Below are 18,277 nucleotides of genomic sequence, written 5' to 3' on the forward strand. Positions count from 1 at the left end.
TGTTCATTTCTAATTTTGTCCAACCTCGTCACTCCTAGTGAAACCTGTCTTTTTGTCATTGGTACTGTTTTCATTCCGTACAACATGGCTGGCCTCACTACAGCCTTATAAACTTTCCCTTTCATTTCTGCAGAGACTCTTCTATCACAGATCACTCCTGTCATCTTTCTCCACCCACTCCATCCCGCCTGCACTCTCTTTTTTACCTCTCTACCACACTCTCCGCTACTTTGTACAGTTGACCCCAAGTATTTGAATTCATCTGCTTTTGCTACCTCTACACCTTGCAGCCTCACGGTTCACCTGTCATCTGTCTCATTTACACACATGAACTGAGTCTTGTTTCTGCTTACTTTCATTCCCCTTCTCTCCAGTGCATATCTCCATCTCTCAAGCTCTGCCTCAGCTTCCTCCCGGCTCTCACTACATATCACAATGTCATCCGAAAACATCATTGTCCACGGAGGCTCCTGTCTAATCTCATCTGGCAATCTGTCCATCACCATTGCAAACAAGAAGGGGCTCAAAGTCGATCCTTGATGCAATCCCACCTCCACCTTGAAACCCTCAGTCATGCCTACTGCACATCTCACTGCTGTTACACTATCGTCGTACATGTCCTTCACCACTCTTACGTACTTCTCCGCCACTCCTGACTTTGAAGACTGATATAAAAAATTAACTTTGCCATTATGACCCTTCTAGAGTCGATGGGCATTCATCTTAAGCCCTCTCACCTTTCCCATCCTTAATTCCCCTTCCCCATTCTTCCCTCTCATCCCTCCATACCCATATTCCTTCATATTCCCTTTTCTACTTATCTTTATCCCAGGCATTTCTGTCTCATTTTCCGTTACCTTCCCCTCCCCCACACACCCAATTCTTCCTCCACTTTCCACTCACCCTATCCATCATTTTACCTTCACTTTCCCTTCTGCCTTCCTCCACCTCTTCTTATCCCATCCCACCCAGTTAGCTTTCCACTTTTCCCTAGCTCTAATTTTTTTTTTCTTTGCCTCTTCATTTTTTAAGCCCTCTGCTTCTTCTTTCTCTCTCTTGCTTTCCTTTTTCCCTGCCACCCTAGCCATGCTTTTTCCTCCACCCTCCTCAATTTTATTCTACTTCCCGCCCGAGAGAGAGAGAGAGAGAGAGAGAGAGAGAGAGAGAGAGAGAGAGAGGTGGAAGAGGGATGTACAGAATACATAGATGTGACAAATGAAGGTAATTCTGATTTATAGTCACTTCCTTGACCTGTGACCCTTTCACTAATTACAAAATAACCCCTTACCTTATCACTGAAAACACTTTGGGTACCGGTATTAACTAAGGAGTATTTCTGTATCTAACGACCAGCTCCAATAACTGAAACCGAGTTAGCCCCAAACATTACGATCAGTCCCTTAACTTAAGACCATTTCTCTAACTTAATGACTGACTGACACCTTAACTTGCAGCCAGTCCATGATTTATAACCTCCTCTTGAACTTCTGACCAACTAGCTTCTTTTATCTCATGATCTGTCCATTAATTCTGCGACCATTTCTTTAACTTGTGACCAACTGATTCCTTATTTTACGATTACTCCCTTCACTAAGACCACTTGTCCAGCCTATGACCAACACTCTCCTACCAACACTGCCTCTTCATGATCAAGCTGTAAACCCCCTCACTTTGGTTCTGATGTAGTGTTATTTATTTTGTTCTTGCTACTTCCATACGATTTTATTTAACCGAAGAAAGACCTCAAAGGTCAAGGAATGGAAACTGTCTCTACAAACCTCTTCAGCAGAAAGATGTCTTTACTTTTCATCCTCACCAACACCAAATGATTATTACATTTCGCAGCAAAGGGGTAAGCTTCAGATCATTTTTCTAAACTTAGGACCAACTGACCCTTTCCTTATGACTGACCCCATACCTTACAACAGATCTTTCAACCTCATCAGTACCGGGACACCTTCCATATTTCGTCTGCTACCGCCAGACGATTTTACTCAGCTTTGGAGAGACATCTGTTACGGTATTAAATGGATTCAAAGCAATCTCCAGTAACCATCATCCCTTGAACAATGACAACTTTCTACATTTTTTTCTTGCTAGTTAGACAGTTTTATTCAGATCAAGAGAGTTCTTGATAGCTGTGAAATGTCTAAACATACAACTCGTTTCTAACCATCAACCTCCTTCGGCCATCTAAATTCTTCACTAACTGATAGATTATCATCATCATCCGGACCTCCTTTACCACCCTACGGCAGGATGAGGAGTAGCAATGCCCAGACAACCCAAGTTTGCCCCAATGAACCACGCTTCCATTCACTCATCGTTCAAGTCCCCAGAATCCTGGCTTTATCTGATACGCCAAAAGCTTTCACCATATTCTGTAACTTCACATAAATGTATCCAACAGAGTCAATCAGAATGCTGTCACATTATGTTAAAGTTGGCACTCACACTCCTTCATATACTGTAAGCCTCGCACAGCTGCAACACTAAAGCCTCTGTTTCTTATCAAGGCTTCATAACGCCTGCTACTTTCCTTCCTTGTGTCACTCTACTTTCCACTTCTTTTGCACATTTTCTTGGGTACAATGATAGAAAAGAGAGGAAACTGATACAGTAATTTCTCATTAATATATCAACTCGAATCCAGCCAACCTTTAACCAACAACCTGCCCCACAAGAATGATCATAACTCTTTGTGATGCCCTTGTAGGCATAGGAACCTACAACCACTATCAACCTCTCAGTTTGAAACCAAAGAAAACCTACTTCAGTTATCCCTTGTTCATTACGATGACAAACTTTTGATTACATGCTTCCTAATACCAGAAGACATAATTCAGTTTAAGGGAGATGTCTTGTGAAAAGGCAATTAAGGCTACACTGAACCCCATTCCATTCCGAAAATCTCGCCAAGCTGAAAAGGATTCTCGGATAGACTACAACCATGAACTTATTTTTAAAAATCACAGTGAAGAGGTTAACATCATGATACTAACACGTGCTGTCAACTGACAGAACCCTTAGGATCAGCCTCTTCTTATAACCATACAAAACCCATTCCAACGGTAATCTTACATGTATGTTTGTAAACCCTTGTGACGCCCAGTGGCCTGGCTTTGAGTTAAACTGAATGTCCCTCATTATCACCACAACTTTGACCAAACAAAGCCTTCAAGTATGCTTGAAACTCCCAGTGTCATCTCCTTGTCATTTTTTTATGGATGCAACTCTAGGCATAGGTCAGACAATTCACTGCCAAAAGCCCTGATGGGTAAAAGATGGCCTCAAACACCTTCACATGCCAATGCTTCAGTGCTAATACTGAACTTTCAATATAAAATATGAAGGATATCTAATGCAAGCCGGGTGATTACGGTATATTATGAGGGGAAGAGTTAACATGTCATTGATCTTGTGGAATATAATGTAAGACTACTATTAATCAAATTCAAGTGCTGGAGAGATATTTTCATATGGTTGTACCAATATAACTGGGTGGCTCTGCACCCTGGTCAAACAAGCATCCCTCAGCATTGACGCAAAAAAAAAAGAAGAGCAGATTCAGCCAGCAGTTCATGAAGTTCATTTCTAAATGAGCAACAACTACAACTACTATAAAGAAATTCAAATACCCAAACAGTTCCCTGCCCTAGTATGAGATCATTAAGCAGTCAACTACTTTCCCATTTGACCGTTATATCCCCTTTATGATCATTACCACAACTTACAACCACATAGCCTAAACCCTCCTATTCCATGTCCCCTCTCCTACAACTATACCCGTAGACTGTATCATTGTATCTAAACACATGGGTAGTGAGTGTACACCAGACCACCACTTCTCCCTTATGAACTCATACAACTTTACCCAAATTAAACCTACCCCAACATTCACAGCTACATAAAAACCTATTCCAACATCTCATTCTGTCTTGCAAGCGTATCAGTAACTCGTACTTATATCCCTGCTTGCATGGGTAGTGTGCAATTGACAACCACCTCTTCTTCATGATCAGTCCCACAACTTACAACACAAATCCTATTACAATACCTCGTCCAACAAGCATACCCATGACTCTTACCTACATTACTGCAGGGATGGGTAGAGAAAACCACCACCACCACCACCACCGTATGATGAATCCCACAGTTTAAACCAAACAAAATCTGTCCCAACATCCACAACCATATAAAATCCATCCTAACATCCACACCACTACACAAAACTTACCCAATATCCCATCGTACAAATATCCCTACAATTCATACATATGTCCCTGCAGGCATGGGTAGCAAGCGTGGGTGTGGCATGGGGCAGCTACGACGAGTACATGACATGTGGCAGTGGTAATGATCGCTATGGCCGCCAATACCACTACCATCCTGAACTGCCTTGCGACATCACCAAGAACTCGTGGTGCGAGAATGCTGGCAGCCAGTATCCATGGTCAGTATGTACTGGGTAGTCTGTAGCTCAGAGCCAACAAAAACATAACTCATGTGTTCTCCATTAGTGCTGTGCAAAAATGCATTAAACCATCATGTTTTGAGGACAGCAGTACAGTAGCTCATATCCAACAAAAAACAGCCCATTCTAGCACTGGTTGCTGTGTGAAACAACTGTAATGGCACATTACGTAAGCACTGCAGTTTTCACTGGAATACATTGTAATAGTAAAGTATTTCAGATCCAACAGAACTCAGTCATATACCTCATCAAAATGTCAAGCAAAAACAGATAAGACATAAGTGCTTTTCTTTGTGATACCTACAGAACAGAAGCTTAGACCGAATGTACTTAAACTGCATGTTCTTCATCAGAGATGCCATGAAAATAATACAGCAGACTAGTGATTTGTTTGAAACAGCCGTAAAGAATGGCAGCATAGATAATTAAACTAAAACACTAATTAATTAACATGTCCATCATCAGGGGTGCTGTGCGAAAATTTGTGTACGAGAACCAGGGCCTGATGAAGCGGATGTATGGGAACCAGCGCCATTACAATGTGCTGAGGGCCGAGATGCTCAATGAACTCTATGAGGAGATGTTCGACGAGATGCCCAAGCGTCAACACCAGTACCTCAGGCAGCAGCCACCCTCAGCCAGGTCCGCACGGTACCAGAAGCCCTCTAGCGCCAACACTCTAAGAACCAACAGTGGAAAGCCTGGATCACAACAAAGGGCAAGGCAGGAATATGGGCTTAAACAGAGACTGAGCCATGACTCGGAGTCAGACCAGAGAACGAACCAGAAAGCAGAGTCCAAACAACGCACAGACTCAAGAGCTATGAAAGTCAGCATTGTTCCTGAGTACAGTGGAGTTAGAAGGCACCATGAACAAACCAGACCCAAAATCCAGTCTAAGGCTCCAAAAATCAGGAGGAAAACAACAACAAGAGATGGAACAATCCCTGCTACCACAACCACCACCACCACTCACCAAGCCACAATTACCAACAGCAGGACTACCACAACCACTAGTGAAGGACCAGTAGCAACAACCACAGAAGATTCACCTACCACAGGAGGTATGTTATGAAAGTCAAAATATCCTGCATTTTGTGAGGAGGACTCAGTTTATTCTGTCCTCCAAAGCATAATGAACACAGAGTAGATAACATATACAGTCGTGACTCTGTATGCGATGGGGTTGGCCTATATCAAATTAAAGCCTATCGCAGCCTGGTTTATTGTAAATCGATGTCCATTTGACATGAGTTCAATGGGGATACATTGGTGGTCAAAGGCCGCATAACCTATTTAAAAAAAAAAAAAAAAATAGGCTTCCCCTTGGCACCCTCAGTAGCACCTGGCATTCCACTTGGGATAACAACCTTCCCCTACATGATTTCCAGGCCACATATTGCACACTGCACTATTATCTAGTGATAGCAATGGTGTTTCAGTGGCCGTGCAAGCCAGAAACGGAACTAAAGGGAGACAGTCACAGCGAAAATTAACACTGGGCTGCCATCTTGACTCAAATGCCTAACTGTCAGCTTGTGCTGCTAAGCAGGAGGCACTGTGTACATACAGGATTGCCATATGCAGCCACCTCAAATTTCGCGTTTGTTAACCCGAAACTGGGTAAAACTTGTACTTCATCGTCCTTCTGATTTATGGCATACCACACTATCATATACTGAATTGTGACTTGAATGCATTAGTCTGACTTTGATAGATGTTATCCTTATCTTTGGCTTATAAACAGAATGTCATCAGAAATTTAAATACACTGCACCACTGGGTGGTAACCTGACCTTCACAACAAACTGGATTTACATGACCCAACTTTATGCAATTGTTGTATTACTATGTAATGAATTATTTCAGACCGAAAAACTTTGACATACATAACAAAACTATGAACAACGCTGTTCAGGGCACTGTATATGTTTATTATCTCTTTTAACTATACTGTATTAATTTTGTCTCTAAAACCATTACCATCATATGGATCATGCCATACTTATTACCTCTTCATCATGTTGGATAAATGATATGAAAGGTTTCATTAATTTATCCAATTCGCATGAGGATATTACCCAGGTTATGACATGTGACCATGAATAATTAACTGAATGCACTAGGGAAGAGAAAGGCTGATTACCAAATACAGTAGTGTAACAGAGAATATAAATACTGGCACAGAGGGTAGAGTTCATGTATTTGTGCCCTGAATAAATTAATGCACGGCAAATATGCCTTTTAAAACCTGCAGTGATATAAACAGGCATTATTATACAGGTCAGTGGTACGACACAGATGATACAGAAGAAACCCAGATCCGAGACTACACCCCACTTGTAGAGGCTGACACCCAGCCTCCACTCCTTCCCCTCCACACCTTCCAAGAGGAAGATGATGATGATGACTGGACTACCCTCTCTGACTCTTCTGATTCCTCCTCTTCCTATTCAACACCTTATTCTAGTTATGACACGGAAAGCAGCTATGCCTCCATGACCATCCCAGAGGTAAGATGGAGAGTATGGACAATGGTGGGTGCATGGATTGACAGATTAAAAAAATACATTATGAATGATGAAAGAATTTAATCTTTTCATGGTCAGGATACTCTAGTAATCTATTCCAGTTAATGCCAAACCATTTTACTGAGCTGATGGAGTACATGTTTGTCAAATTGGAATAACTGAGGAAATGACATGTTCATCAATGAATGAAAATGGTTGAATGGAGGGTGGATTGCTAAACTTGTAGATGCACAGACAAACTTGTGGGCAGGAGGATGGCTGGGTGAATAATTAAAAGAATGGATGGAGAGAGATGTAGCACTACAACAACTGATGGTTGGAAAGAGGGATGAAGGAGTGAATGAGTAAATGCATGGGAATAATAGGGGATGAAGAACTGACCCTAATAATGAAAGTGATGTATGGGATATACTGACTGCAGTACACACTTTTTGAGGATGGCTGAACAAATGATGTTAATAAACATTATGATAGGCAAGCAGATGTACAGTACAAACAGATGGCTAAACAAATGGAGAAGAGAAAGTGAATGGAAAACAAAATATTCAGATGACTTTAACTGCTCCCTTCTTATTGAATGAACATTTCCACTTTGACGGTATCTTTTGTAGTTTATTCTTGTTGCTACCAAATGATTTTACTCAGTTTAGAAGAGCCACCAGGTCGTGCATGGTATAATGAGGACTGTTGGTAACCCAGCTTGATCAAAATGTCAGTCCTAAAGAAAATGAACTAGTTAGGAGATAGCAAGACTAAAATACATGTATTATCCTTGGACTGAGTGGGTTAATCTACTCCATTTCCAAATCTACCAGACTCCATCTCTATTTCAGACTTCCACCTCTGCCCTGCCAACATCCAGAACAGACCTACTGGATGAGCTTCTGGATGATGAGGGATACATTAGCACACCACTGGATGAGGATGACTTGACCACTCTCACCCTGACAGCAGAAGACTTCGAGCAAGATGGCGGTGAAGAAATTATTGTCAGAGATGAGGGTGGAAATGAGATGGACGAGGGTGTAATATGGGATGACGATGGTGGAGAACTGGTGGTGACAGATGAGTATGATGATGGTGGTGATGGTGGAAAAGTAGTGGAGAGCGAGAAACTTAAAGTGGAAAACAGAGAGCATGCTGATGATGGGATACAGGTGGATGCGGGTGGAATACGTGTGGAGAACCGTGAGCAAGTGGACGAGGTGCGAGTGGATGACCTGCGTGTGGAGGGCAATGTGAGGGAGGAGGCTAAGACTGAGGCGCCATCTGAGACAATGCACATCCAGCGGCCAGTGAGGGGAATGTAAGCAACACTTGACATATGGGTACAGTATTAGGGGAAGTATAATAGGTGATGACCAACCTGCAGGAAACTTAAGTCTGTACAGTAGTTAATTATCAGATACTGTTTTGTTTTTATTTATTTTTTACTTTAATGTTAATATAATTTGATGAGGGTTTGGTAGCTGCATGAGTGAGGATAAAAAGTACTACATAACAAGCAAACTTATTTCAAAACTTAAGCATTAAGCATGTTTATAAGCAATGCCCCATGTTAATAATTTCTTTACACTTCTGAAGGTTCTGAACTAATGAAACAAAATTTCAACCCATTTAGTTAGTGGTAATTAGCAAGAGAATGCAATTTAAGAAGAGGAGATTCCAAGCCATTTGTTTTATGCTGATTCGTTTAACTCGATATTCAGGTTTTGACAGCTTTGAAGGTAAAGAATTACATATGACAATGTACCATTGACTGTAAAAATCTTTGTTTTTATTCCACTGTGATTACGTATTTGAATTATACTTATATGTAATACACACACACACTCAGTATGTAAATATTCATCCATAAATAAGGTACTTGCACTCAGTTTCTAGTCACTGTAATTACCTTCCAGGAATGCATGCCCAGTGAAGGAAGAATTTGTGGCTCCGTACTGGGCCAACAACACTCGAGGCCAGACACTTGCCCTCCTCAACCTGTACCCCTTTGAGCAATACGTTCAGTGGGAGCGATGCCAGTGAGTTGACTGGGGAAAGCATGAGATATTTTTTTCTCCCCCCTCCCCTTTTCTTTTTAAGACATCTCTATTCTGGCCTCTCTGTATACCCAAAGATGATTACTGGAGCTTGATGATGATGGTATTTTAAAAATATGCATAACAATACAATAATGATGATAAACATGCACTAATGATGATGATGATGATGTCTAACAAATAAACTGTAACCTGCTGCCTGTCTTACCTCAGGTACGAACACCGCCAAATGTACTGCCGTGCAGGTTGCCGGTGTGAGCAGCAGTACCGTCTCCACAAACTGCTCGCATTTGACCCCACCAATGAATGTCGCGGCATCTTCAGGTCAGTATGGTTAACCCTGAAAATTGCCATACATAATAACCTATACTTTACGACAGAGTTACAGTGCACTACTCTGCTTATTGCCATACACCTAATTACACAGCTAATCCAGCTGCAGTGGTTAGTTGCAGGATAAATGACATTAACACCTTCACCATGCTGTACTTGTACTCAGTTTGTTTTTCTCCTGATGCAACTGGGCAAGTCCAGTAACCTAAATACCAGTACTGGTACTAACTCGTGGTAGCATGAAGTTTGATGAGCCTTAGGTTTATGGTAGAAATGAGTGTCCTCTGTTAGTAATTTAATCAGCCCTCCATCTGACTAAACTTGGCCTTCAGCTGAGGTGGGAGGAAGAAGAAAAGAAAACTGTCGAGTTAAAACAAAGACACTATACGAGAGAGCTCTTGTAAGCTGGATAACATCAGTTGCTGGCAACAGGAAGAAATAAAAATTACATCTTTGGACTGAAGTGGTTATATATACACTAATGCTCATAACTTATCCTTATCCCCATCATCCAGAGGAGAGTTTTATATCACTCCCCAGACAATTTTATGTAAATAAAGAGGCATAGCCTTCATTAACCCCTTCAATACCACAGACCAAATTTAAATAAAAATAATTTTGAGGTAACAAGAATCAACCACTGATATACATCACCTGATTTCATTGCAATTCTTCTTACAGTGCTCAGCCTCAGCAGTAATTCTTGTTACCTTTATTCAGCAACAGCGTAATTTAGAATGTCTTAACATCACGCTAATTCTTGCTACTCAAATTTTTAATCTACATAAATTCTACTCAGTCTTGCTAGACATCCATAACCCCTTCAACCAGAGAAAAAAATATATATAATATATATAGACCGTACATATATATTATATATATATATATATATATATATATATATATATATAATATATATATATAATATATATATACCGTACATATATATATTATATATATATATTATATATATATATATATATATATATATATGGTAGATGTAGATATACATATATATACCATATATATACAGTAAGACCTCACTATGTTGGAGTAATTGGGGCCCAAGCCATTCCGACAAAAGCAACATCCGGACTTCCCCCCACTAACCCAGACTTTTTCCAAGATATCAGACATTAGTCCGGATCACACCAACAGTTTTTAAGCTGTTTTCACTACCATTGCAGTACTCTACTGTATTATACCTTCACTACAATAATCAAATGGTATAATATATATAAAAATACTGTACTGTACACTGACAGACATGTCTTTTATTTACCTTATTGTGGTGAACATAGCTGAAGTTATTAGGCAGTCCCGACTGCTTCTGGCTTTATCGGATTTTTTCCGACAAAGAAATTTAGTCCGGTAGCTCCTCAATTCTGATAAAAGCGAATGCCGGTCTACTGAAGTCCGTTATACTGAGGTTTTATATATATATATATATACACCCACTGCAAATTGACTTAGGACCTACGCACAGAACTGCTATGGGAGAGTTGTCTGTCTTTGCTTTGTATTTCCACTTCTACCAAGTGACTTTTTTGGGCAAGAAGTAACTGGCAACTCATCTTCTGTTGGCGGGAGATGGTGAAACACTCAGCATGTCAGTGCTTGCCCAGAAGCGAGAGTGGGAGTATATGTTCCTGTCACTCCGAGCTTGCACCTCCTCCTTTTTTTTGTATGCATTACTGTTTGCCCTGTTATTTTCCTACAGTCAAGTTGCCATGCCTGGACTGTACTGCTCATGGGACGAGAGGGCCCGTATCATTGCATGGGGGCAGGATAATGTCCCTATCAACACGATTTGTGAATGTACTGGACACGCAAAGTCGATCGTCATGAAGATTCATGCTGCAGCACGTGGCCTGCCACATGATGTCGTACCAGAACACAAGCATGGCGGTGGAAAGAAGAGGACAACTTCCAGAGGTACAGATATGCTTCTGAAGAGGGAAGTAATAAAGAATCCTTGACTGACAGCAGCAGAATTGAAGAGAATGCATCCCCAGCTGTTACAGGATGTCTCAATTAGAACTATCCAACACGGCTTGCAGAAGGAGCTGGGTTTGCCAAGCCGCACCGCAGCCAGAAACTGCCTCTCATTGACCACATGAAGAAGCAGCGCATTCAGTTTGCCAAAAAGTATGCACACTGGACATCAGATGAGTGGAGAAAAGTTATGTTTTTCGATGAAAGCACATTTCAAGTGTCCCAGGTGCATTCTCCCAAGGTTCGTCGCCCTGCCTTCTGTGGTCAATATGACCCTGCTTACACGGTGTCGACTGTTAAGCACCCACAATCAGTAATGGTATGGGGGTGTTTCTCAGGTGAAATGGGAAGGGGAGGCCTCTTCTTTCTTCCTAAGAACTTGATGATGAATGGTGGCCAGAACATTCAAGTTCTGAAAGATCATTTGTTAAACTTTTTTTGCCATTCACGGGCGTGACTTTTTTGTGCACGATTCAGCTTCGTATCGCAAGTCAAGAAAGGTGACAAAATGGCTTCAGGATAATCGGACTGACATCCTTGAATGGCCTGGCAACAGTCCGGATCTATATCTGATAAAAAACTGCTGGGCAAAAGATGAAGAAAATCATGGCATTGAAGAAGACACCTAATGTGGACAACCTGAAGGCTGAACTGACAATGTTTGGTGCAAAGAAATGTCCTTAAATTAATTTAGAGATCTAAGTGACTCCATGCCAAAATGCATCCAACTGGTCCTGAAAAACAAGGGAAACATGATTTCATATTAATGAATGGCATTTCATGAACAAACATTGTGATATACTATGATTTCTGTGTTTTTTAAATACCTTGTGGGGGGAAGTCCTAAGCCAATGTGCGTTAGCTGTATATAATGTATATATATAGCCTATATTCAGTATGTGTGTGTGTGTGTGTGTGTGTATGTGTGTGTGTGTCGGGGAGAGCAGGTGGGGACTGTCAGGCGTGAAAGGATTGAACTTGCTGGTGAGCATCTTGAGTGTGTGGAAGAGTTTTGTTATTTGGGAGACATGTTGTATGCTGGAGGTGGGGCTGGAGCTAGCTCTGTGGCTAGGGTGAGAAGTGGTTGGAAGCAGTTCAGGGAGCTGTTGCCTCTCCTGACATTGAGAGGACTCTCTCTACGTGCTAAGGGGTCTTTGTATGCAGCATGCGTTAGGAGTGTAAAGCTGTATGGTAGTGAGACTGGGCAGTAAAGGAGAAGGATATTTGCAGGCTCAGATGAACAGAAATGATAATGATTAGGTGGATGTGCAGTGCGTCGCTGCGTGCAATGCCTGGGGGAGCTGGGTTTACGATGGAAAAGTAGAGATTTAGGATGGGACTGGAGTATGGTGCTGTGATGAGGAGAGGTAGACTGAGGTGGTCTGGGCATGTGGAGAGGATGGGGGATGATAATTGGGTGCAGAAGGTGAGAAGTGTTAATATTAGGGGGTGGGGTTGTAAGAGGTAGACCGAGAAAGACGTGGGACGAGGTTGTTAAGTGTGACCTCAGGGTTAAGGGACTGAACAGGTTGGCTCCAATCGATCGTGCAGCATGGATGGCCGTCATTAGGTGACCGAAGCTGAAGTGTGCAAGTATGTTGGAGTCCTCAAAAACGAAAAAGAAAATGTATACAGTATTTACAGGTATAGTGGCTCAATCGGTAGAGAGTTGGCCTGCAGTCCTAACGGACCTCAGTTCAAATCCTGCTGGGGCAGGGAACAGTTTAAGGATTTGAATTTCATAAAATCAGACTTTACTGATCTATCATAAGACCCGCCGACATGTTGTAAAAATACCCACGCTAATATCAATACACCAGTCCTGTATGTATGTATATTCAGTATGGACAGTGGGTATTAGCGCCGAAGCGGTGACATGTAGAGGTGTGCGGTACATAGGAGGACCACTGGGCTTTGAAAGCAGGCTGTGAAGCCTATGCCCAGAGTTAGTCACATAAATATATATATATATATATATATATATATATATATATATATATATATACTGTATATGTGTACTGTACATATATACAGTAAAACCTTAATATAACAGACTTCAAAAGACCAGAATTCACTTTTATCAGAATCGAGGTGCTACCGGACCAAATACTTATACAGTACATCAGAAAAAGTCCAATAAAACCTGACACAGTCCGGACTGCCTGACCACTTCAGATACCGTATGTTCTCCACAATGAGGTAAATAAAAGACATGTTTATCAGTGTACAGTACAGTATTATTATATATATTACACCATTTGATTATTGTTGTGAATGTAATAATACAGTACAGTATTGCAATGGTAGTGAAAACAGTTTAAAAACTATTGATGCAATCCAAACTAATGTCTGATATGTCGGAAAAAGTCCGGGTTAGCAGGGGGAAGTCCGGATGTCGCTTTTATCAGAATTTTGCATTTTTTGGAACAGCTTGGGCCCCAATTAGTCTGTTATAGTTAGGTATTACTCTCTCTCTCTCTCTCTCTCTCTCTCTCTCTCTCTCTGTGAGTGTGTGTGTGTTTTGGGGGGACTATTTCCTGACTTGTTACCATGGAGATCTACCATGTTAAATAATATAATTTGATATGAACAAGAGTAATATTAACATTGTCCTTGGGGTTGAGGATGTAGATCTAAACTACTGCCCATTACAGGACTCAGTTTTGACCCTTTCAATCACAGAGCAGCTCTGACATCATTCTTGCTACATCCAGACTATTTATTTAGCTAAGGAGGGACATTTAAGATTAGAGTTATACCCTTCATTAACCCCCTTCAATAAAAGATCTTTCTTAAGTTTAATGAAACAGGTTGGAAGAACACTTATAAACAACGTTATCTGAGTTGATAGGTAAAATCCATATTACCACAGTTACTTTGCTTGGTGGTCCATAGATTGCCCTAGTCAGAATGATGCTCTAGTCATGAACATAGGTTTGACTCCAGTGAGGTGACTGGAGGTTTACTGATCATGTAATGCTATCAAGGTGTTGAATTGTGATCTAACTTTAAATACACTGACCTACAGTAGCCATGCCTCGAGCCCCAACACTTTAAAGGAATAATGTGGATTGGTTGTTGTTTTTTAATACTTCTTTTTTATACGGTACACTAAATAGTTACAATTTACTGTTTTGCACACAGTGACTGGTTCCGGTTCCCATCGTGTTGTGTGTGCAAGTGTTACGACCTGCCCATGGAAGTGTTCACATCATCCTCCAGAAGACCAAGGATCAACACAGTATGTTTATGTGATTATTTCTGCAATGCCTTATGCATAACTACTCATATTTTTATGTTAGTCTTTATACCTTTACCCCAGAAATTGCAGGAGAAAGAATAAGCCCACAAATTCCTGATTATCATACCTGATATAAGGCAATTAAATGGGCCAGGAGTTGGGGGCTGGAAACCATTTATCTTTGACAAGTGTTGGGATGTGACAGTCATCACTTAGCACTGATGTTGCAAGCATTTCTTCATCTGTTTCAAAAGTGGGACAAGTGGAGGGGGGAAAGGGCTTTAGCTATATGGAGCCTACTTCTCTGACTCAGGTCTCTCTTCTCATCCTTGCTCTTAATGTGAGATATTGGGTTAGTATGATGAACATGTATAAGCACCCATTTCTGATCATCAAGGTCATGATGTTTAATATAAGGTCTACAATGAGTAAACTGCTGACTACTGTACAAATGTTTGGTGTCAAATATAGCGGACGTCAAAAAAAACTACAAGTACTCACTCTAAATGTAATTTGACCATTCTTTTCCATCATCTTATTGTATGTATGTATGTGTGTATGTATTTGTATCATTATCATTTACACAAAATGTGCCACATTTTCATATAGGCCAATCCTGTTGGGCTGTGGTATGTAACTGCTGCTGTGTATTTTGCTAAGGAGTAAAAATAAACATGGTCTTTAAAAATCTGTGCCTGACCACCATGTTTCACATACCAGTAAGTATTTAATCAAGAAACTTGTTTATTGGATATTCATTAACTCCTTTTTCTGACAGGATGACGAGGAAGATGATTATGAATATGCTGATGAGGAGGAAGCAAACAAAGATGAAGATGATGAATATTACCCTCCACCCTCACGTCGCCCCACATACGTCAATATCCCTCCACAGCGCCGACCCCGCCTGCCTCCCCGCCCATACTCCCACATTTCACCCCCGAGCTTCAATCTGCAGCCTCCCTCGCCCCCCTCTTCCTCACTTGACCAACCTGGAGATAACATGGGTGACCAGAAAGTTTCAGATCTGCAGGAGGATAATTCACAGGTTCAGTTCTCCCAAAGCCAATCTGGAACTAGCTCTCAGGATCATAAGTTCCCTGCAGTACAATCCCAGAGAAACTTAAGGTCACAAAAATTGTCAGGGGCACAAATTACTCGAGGAGCGGGCAGTCTTAAGTCACATGAAAATGCAACGCAACATCGATCAACGCAGCGACCAGAAGTCTCCACACTTGGGACACTAGATGTGGCAACTCCTCATTACTACTTCAATCTGACCAACTATGCACGGGTCCTACTGGCAAAGGGTCCAGCATCACCACTCACACGAATACCAAGGGGTGTGGAGGAGAAGCAAGATATTCCAAAAACATAGCACCCTCAGGAAATAGCTACTGTATGTCATACAGTAAAATCTGATTTTGTCAGACAACTAAAACCCAACCCAGTCACAGATTCTGTATAGTAGCTGATAAAAAATCCACAGTAACCATTGCTTAGCTGAACAGTACACTTATACAATTACCGGTATATATTTTTAAAAATTTCATTAATATGCAAAAATATATTTTTCTGCATTACTGAAATAATTGTGTACAGAATCATTTTAATGTCCTTCTTTTGCCTACAAAGCCTTGGATTTCCATGGTCATACCAGACTTTTCCCCCCTTTGTCCAGCTGTTGTCCAATTTACAGGTCAAGCTACAACCAGATACACTAAAAATTCGCTTGGTATCACCTTTTATGCCACTGAGGTTCACCCATTAGTGTGAGGCATTGAAGTTGTACAGTATTACTGTACTGTTTTTTACAAGAGACCTACAGACACAAATAATACAGTACCATATACAGTATACAGAAAGACTTCTTTTACCTCTACTGTATCAGGAAACCCATATAATACTGGACAGCTGCAGTGCTGGATTTCCCATACCAATACCTAAGTTAGGAATCAAGGAATTTGAATACCTTACATTGCAAGTGATAGCTACTCAATATGGTACATAACTGAAGATTTGTATTATATCTGCCTACAGGAATCAGTTAAGTATTTGCAGTTTCAAAGTTGTACATTACACACACACATTACTGTATAGTATATCTATCTATCTGTTGCCAGACGCCTCAATCCCATAAGGAGTGGCCATAAACAAATCGCCTCCATGTCGCCCTGTCCATTTCACTGCCATGCTCCCAGCTCACACCTCCCTCTCTCATATACCTCTCCACTCCATCCCTCCATCTCATCCTCAGCCTCCCCCTGCCTCTCCCTCCCTCCACCTCACTCGCATACACTCTTTGTCTCTTGCTCTTCATCCTCTCCACATGACCAAACCACCTCAATGTATTTCTCCTAACGCTTTCAATCACATCCACATCAACACCACAACACTTCTTCATTTGTCAGTCTGTCTCTCCACGCAACTTCACATGCTCCCCTCAAATAACTCATTTCCACTGCTCTCACTCGTGTCCTTTCAACATCACTCTTGACATGTGTCCTTTCAACAAGGTCCAAACTTCACTTCCATATGTTAGGGCGGGTATCACAATACTGTCATGCAATGACTTTTTTACTTCCATGCTCACTTCCCTGTTCCTTATCACTGCTTTCAAAGAACCAGCAACCTTTCTTCCCTGTATACCCTTTAAAGCACTTCATCCTCTGAACTTCCATTCTTACTCATCACTCTACCCAAGTAATTAATTGCACTCACATTTTCCATTCCCTCCTCATCCAGCTAACTGTACATTCAGTGGCTTCATTTCTCTTGAAGACAATAACTTTACTCTTCCCTACATTCATGTTTAGATTCCGTTTCTTACACACTCTCCCAAACTCATTCACCAAGCCTTGCAGTTCCCCTTCATCTTCACTCAACAATACAAAATCATCTGCAAACAACAGCACAGGCAGTTTCCAAACTCTGCCCTCTCTCATTAGGGTCTCTCCAACATCCACTGCCCTACCTTGTACCTCTTTTATAACCCCATCCATATATGGTATGGACTGAACACCCATGAGGACATGACACATCCCTGTTGCAATCCAACATTCAGATAGAAAAATTCACTCGGTTCACTATCCACATGCACTACAGTTTTAGCCCCCTCATACAAACTTTTCACAACATTCAACAACTTCCCATCTACTCCATATAGTCCTAATACTTTCCATGTTCTTTGTCTATCCACCCTGTTGTATGCTTTCTCCAAATCCATGAAGGCCACATACAATTACTTCTTTCCTTTCTCTACAAATTTCATCACTAAAGACATAAGAATGAATATCTGATCTACAGATCTACACAACCTCTTCCCTTGCTGAAACCTCCCCCTTCTTCTCCAACTTATTCCTGTTATTTCCCTAACTCTGTCAGTAAATATCCTACCATTTACTTTTCCTGTTACACTAAGAAGACAAATGCCCCTGTGATTATCACACACTTCTTTTTCCCCTTTTCCTTTGTCTATCTATCTATCTATTGCCAGACGCCTCAATCCCGTTTGGGGTGGCCACAAACAAATCGCCTCCAAGTCGCCCTGTCCCCCGCCATTTCACTGCCCTGCTCCCAACTCACACCCCCCTCTCTCATATACCTCTCCACCCCATCCCTCCATCTCATCCTCGGCCTCCCCCTCCCTCTTCCCCCC

At 41.3% G+C, this 18,277-nt stretch overlaps 1 protein-coding gene across 1 annotated transcript; it reads left to right on the forward strand.

Annotated features, from left to right (window-relative positions):
* Positions 1-4,277: 4,277 nt before the first annotated feature.
* On the forward strand, positions 4,278-15,997 carry spz4 (Spaetzle domain-containing protein 4). Its single transcript, XM_080274478.1, has 10 exons — positions 4,278-4,453; positions 4,940-5,226; positions 5,287-5,375; positions 6,868-6,987; positions 7,839-8,311; positions 8,910-9,032; positions 9,264-9,374; positions 14,523-14,619; positions 15,398-15,667; positions 15,836-15,997. The coding sequence occupies exons 1-10, from the start codon at positions 4,278-4,280 to the stop codon at positions 15,995-15,997; spliced, it is 1,908 nt and encodes a 635-aa protein (XP_080130604.1).
* The last annotated feature ends 2,280 nt before the right edge of the window (positions 15,998-18,277 follow it).

The sequence above is a fragment of the Coenobita brevimanus genome, chromosome 57 (genome assembly GCF_032717465.1).
Source record: "Coenobita brevimanus isolate Jiangsu-jjx chromosome 57, ASM3271746v2, whole genome shotgun sequence".
Classification (NCBI taxonomy): domain Eukaryota; kingdom Metazoa; phylum Arthropoda; class Malacostraca; order Decapoda; family Coenobitidae; genus Coenobita; species Coenobita brevimanus.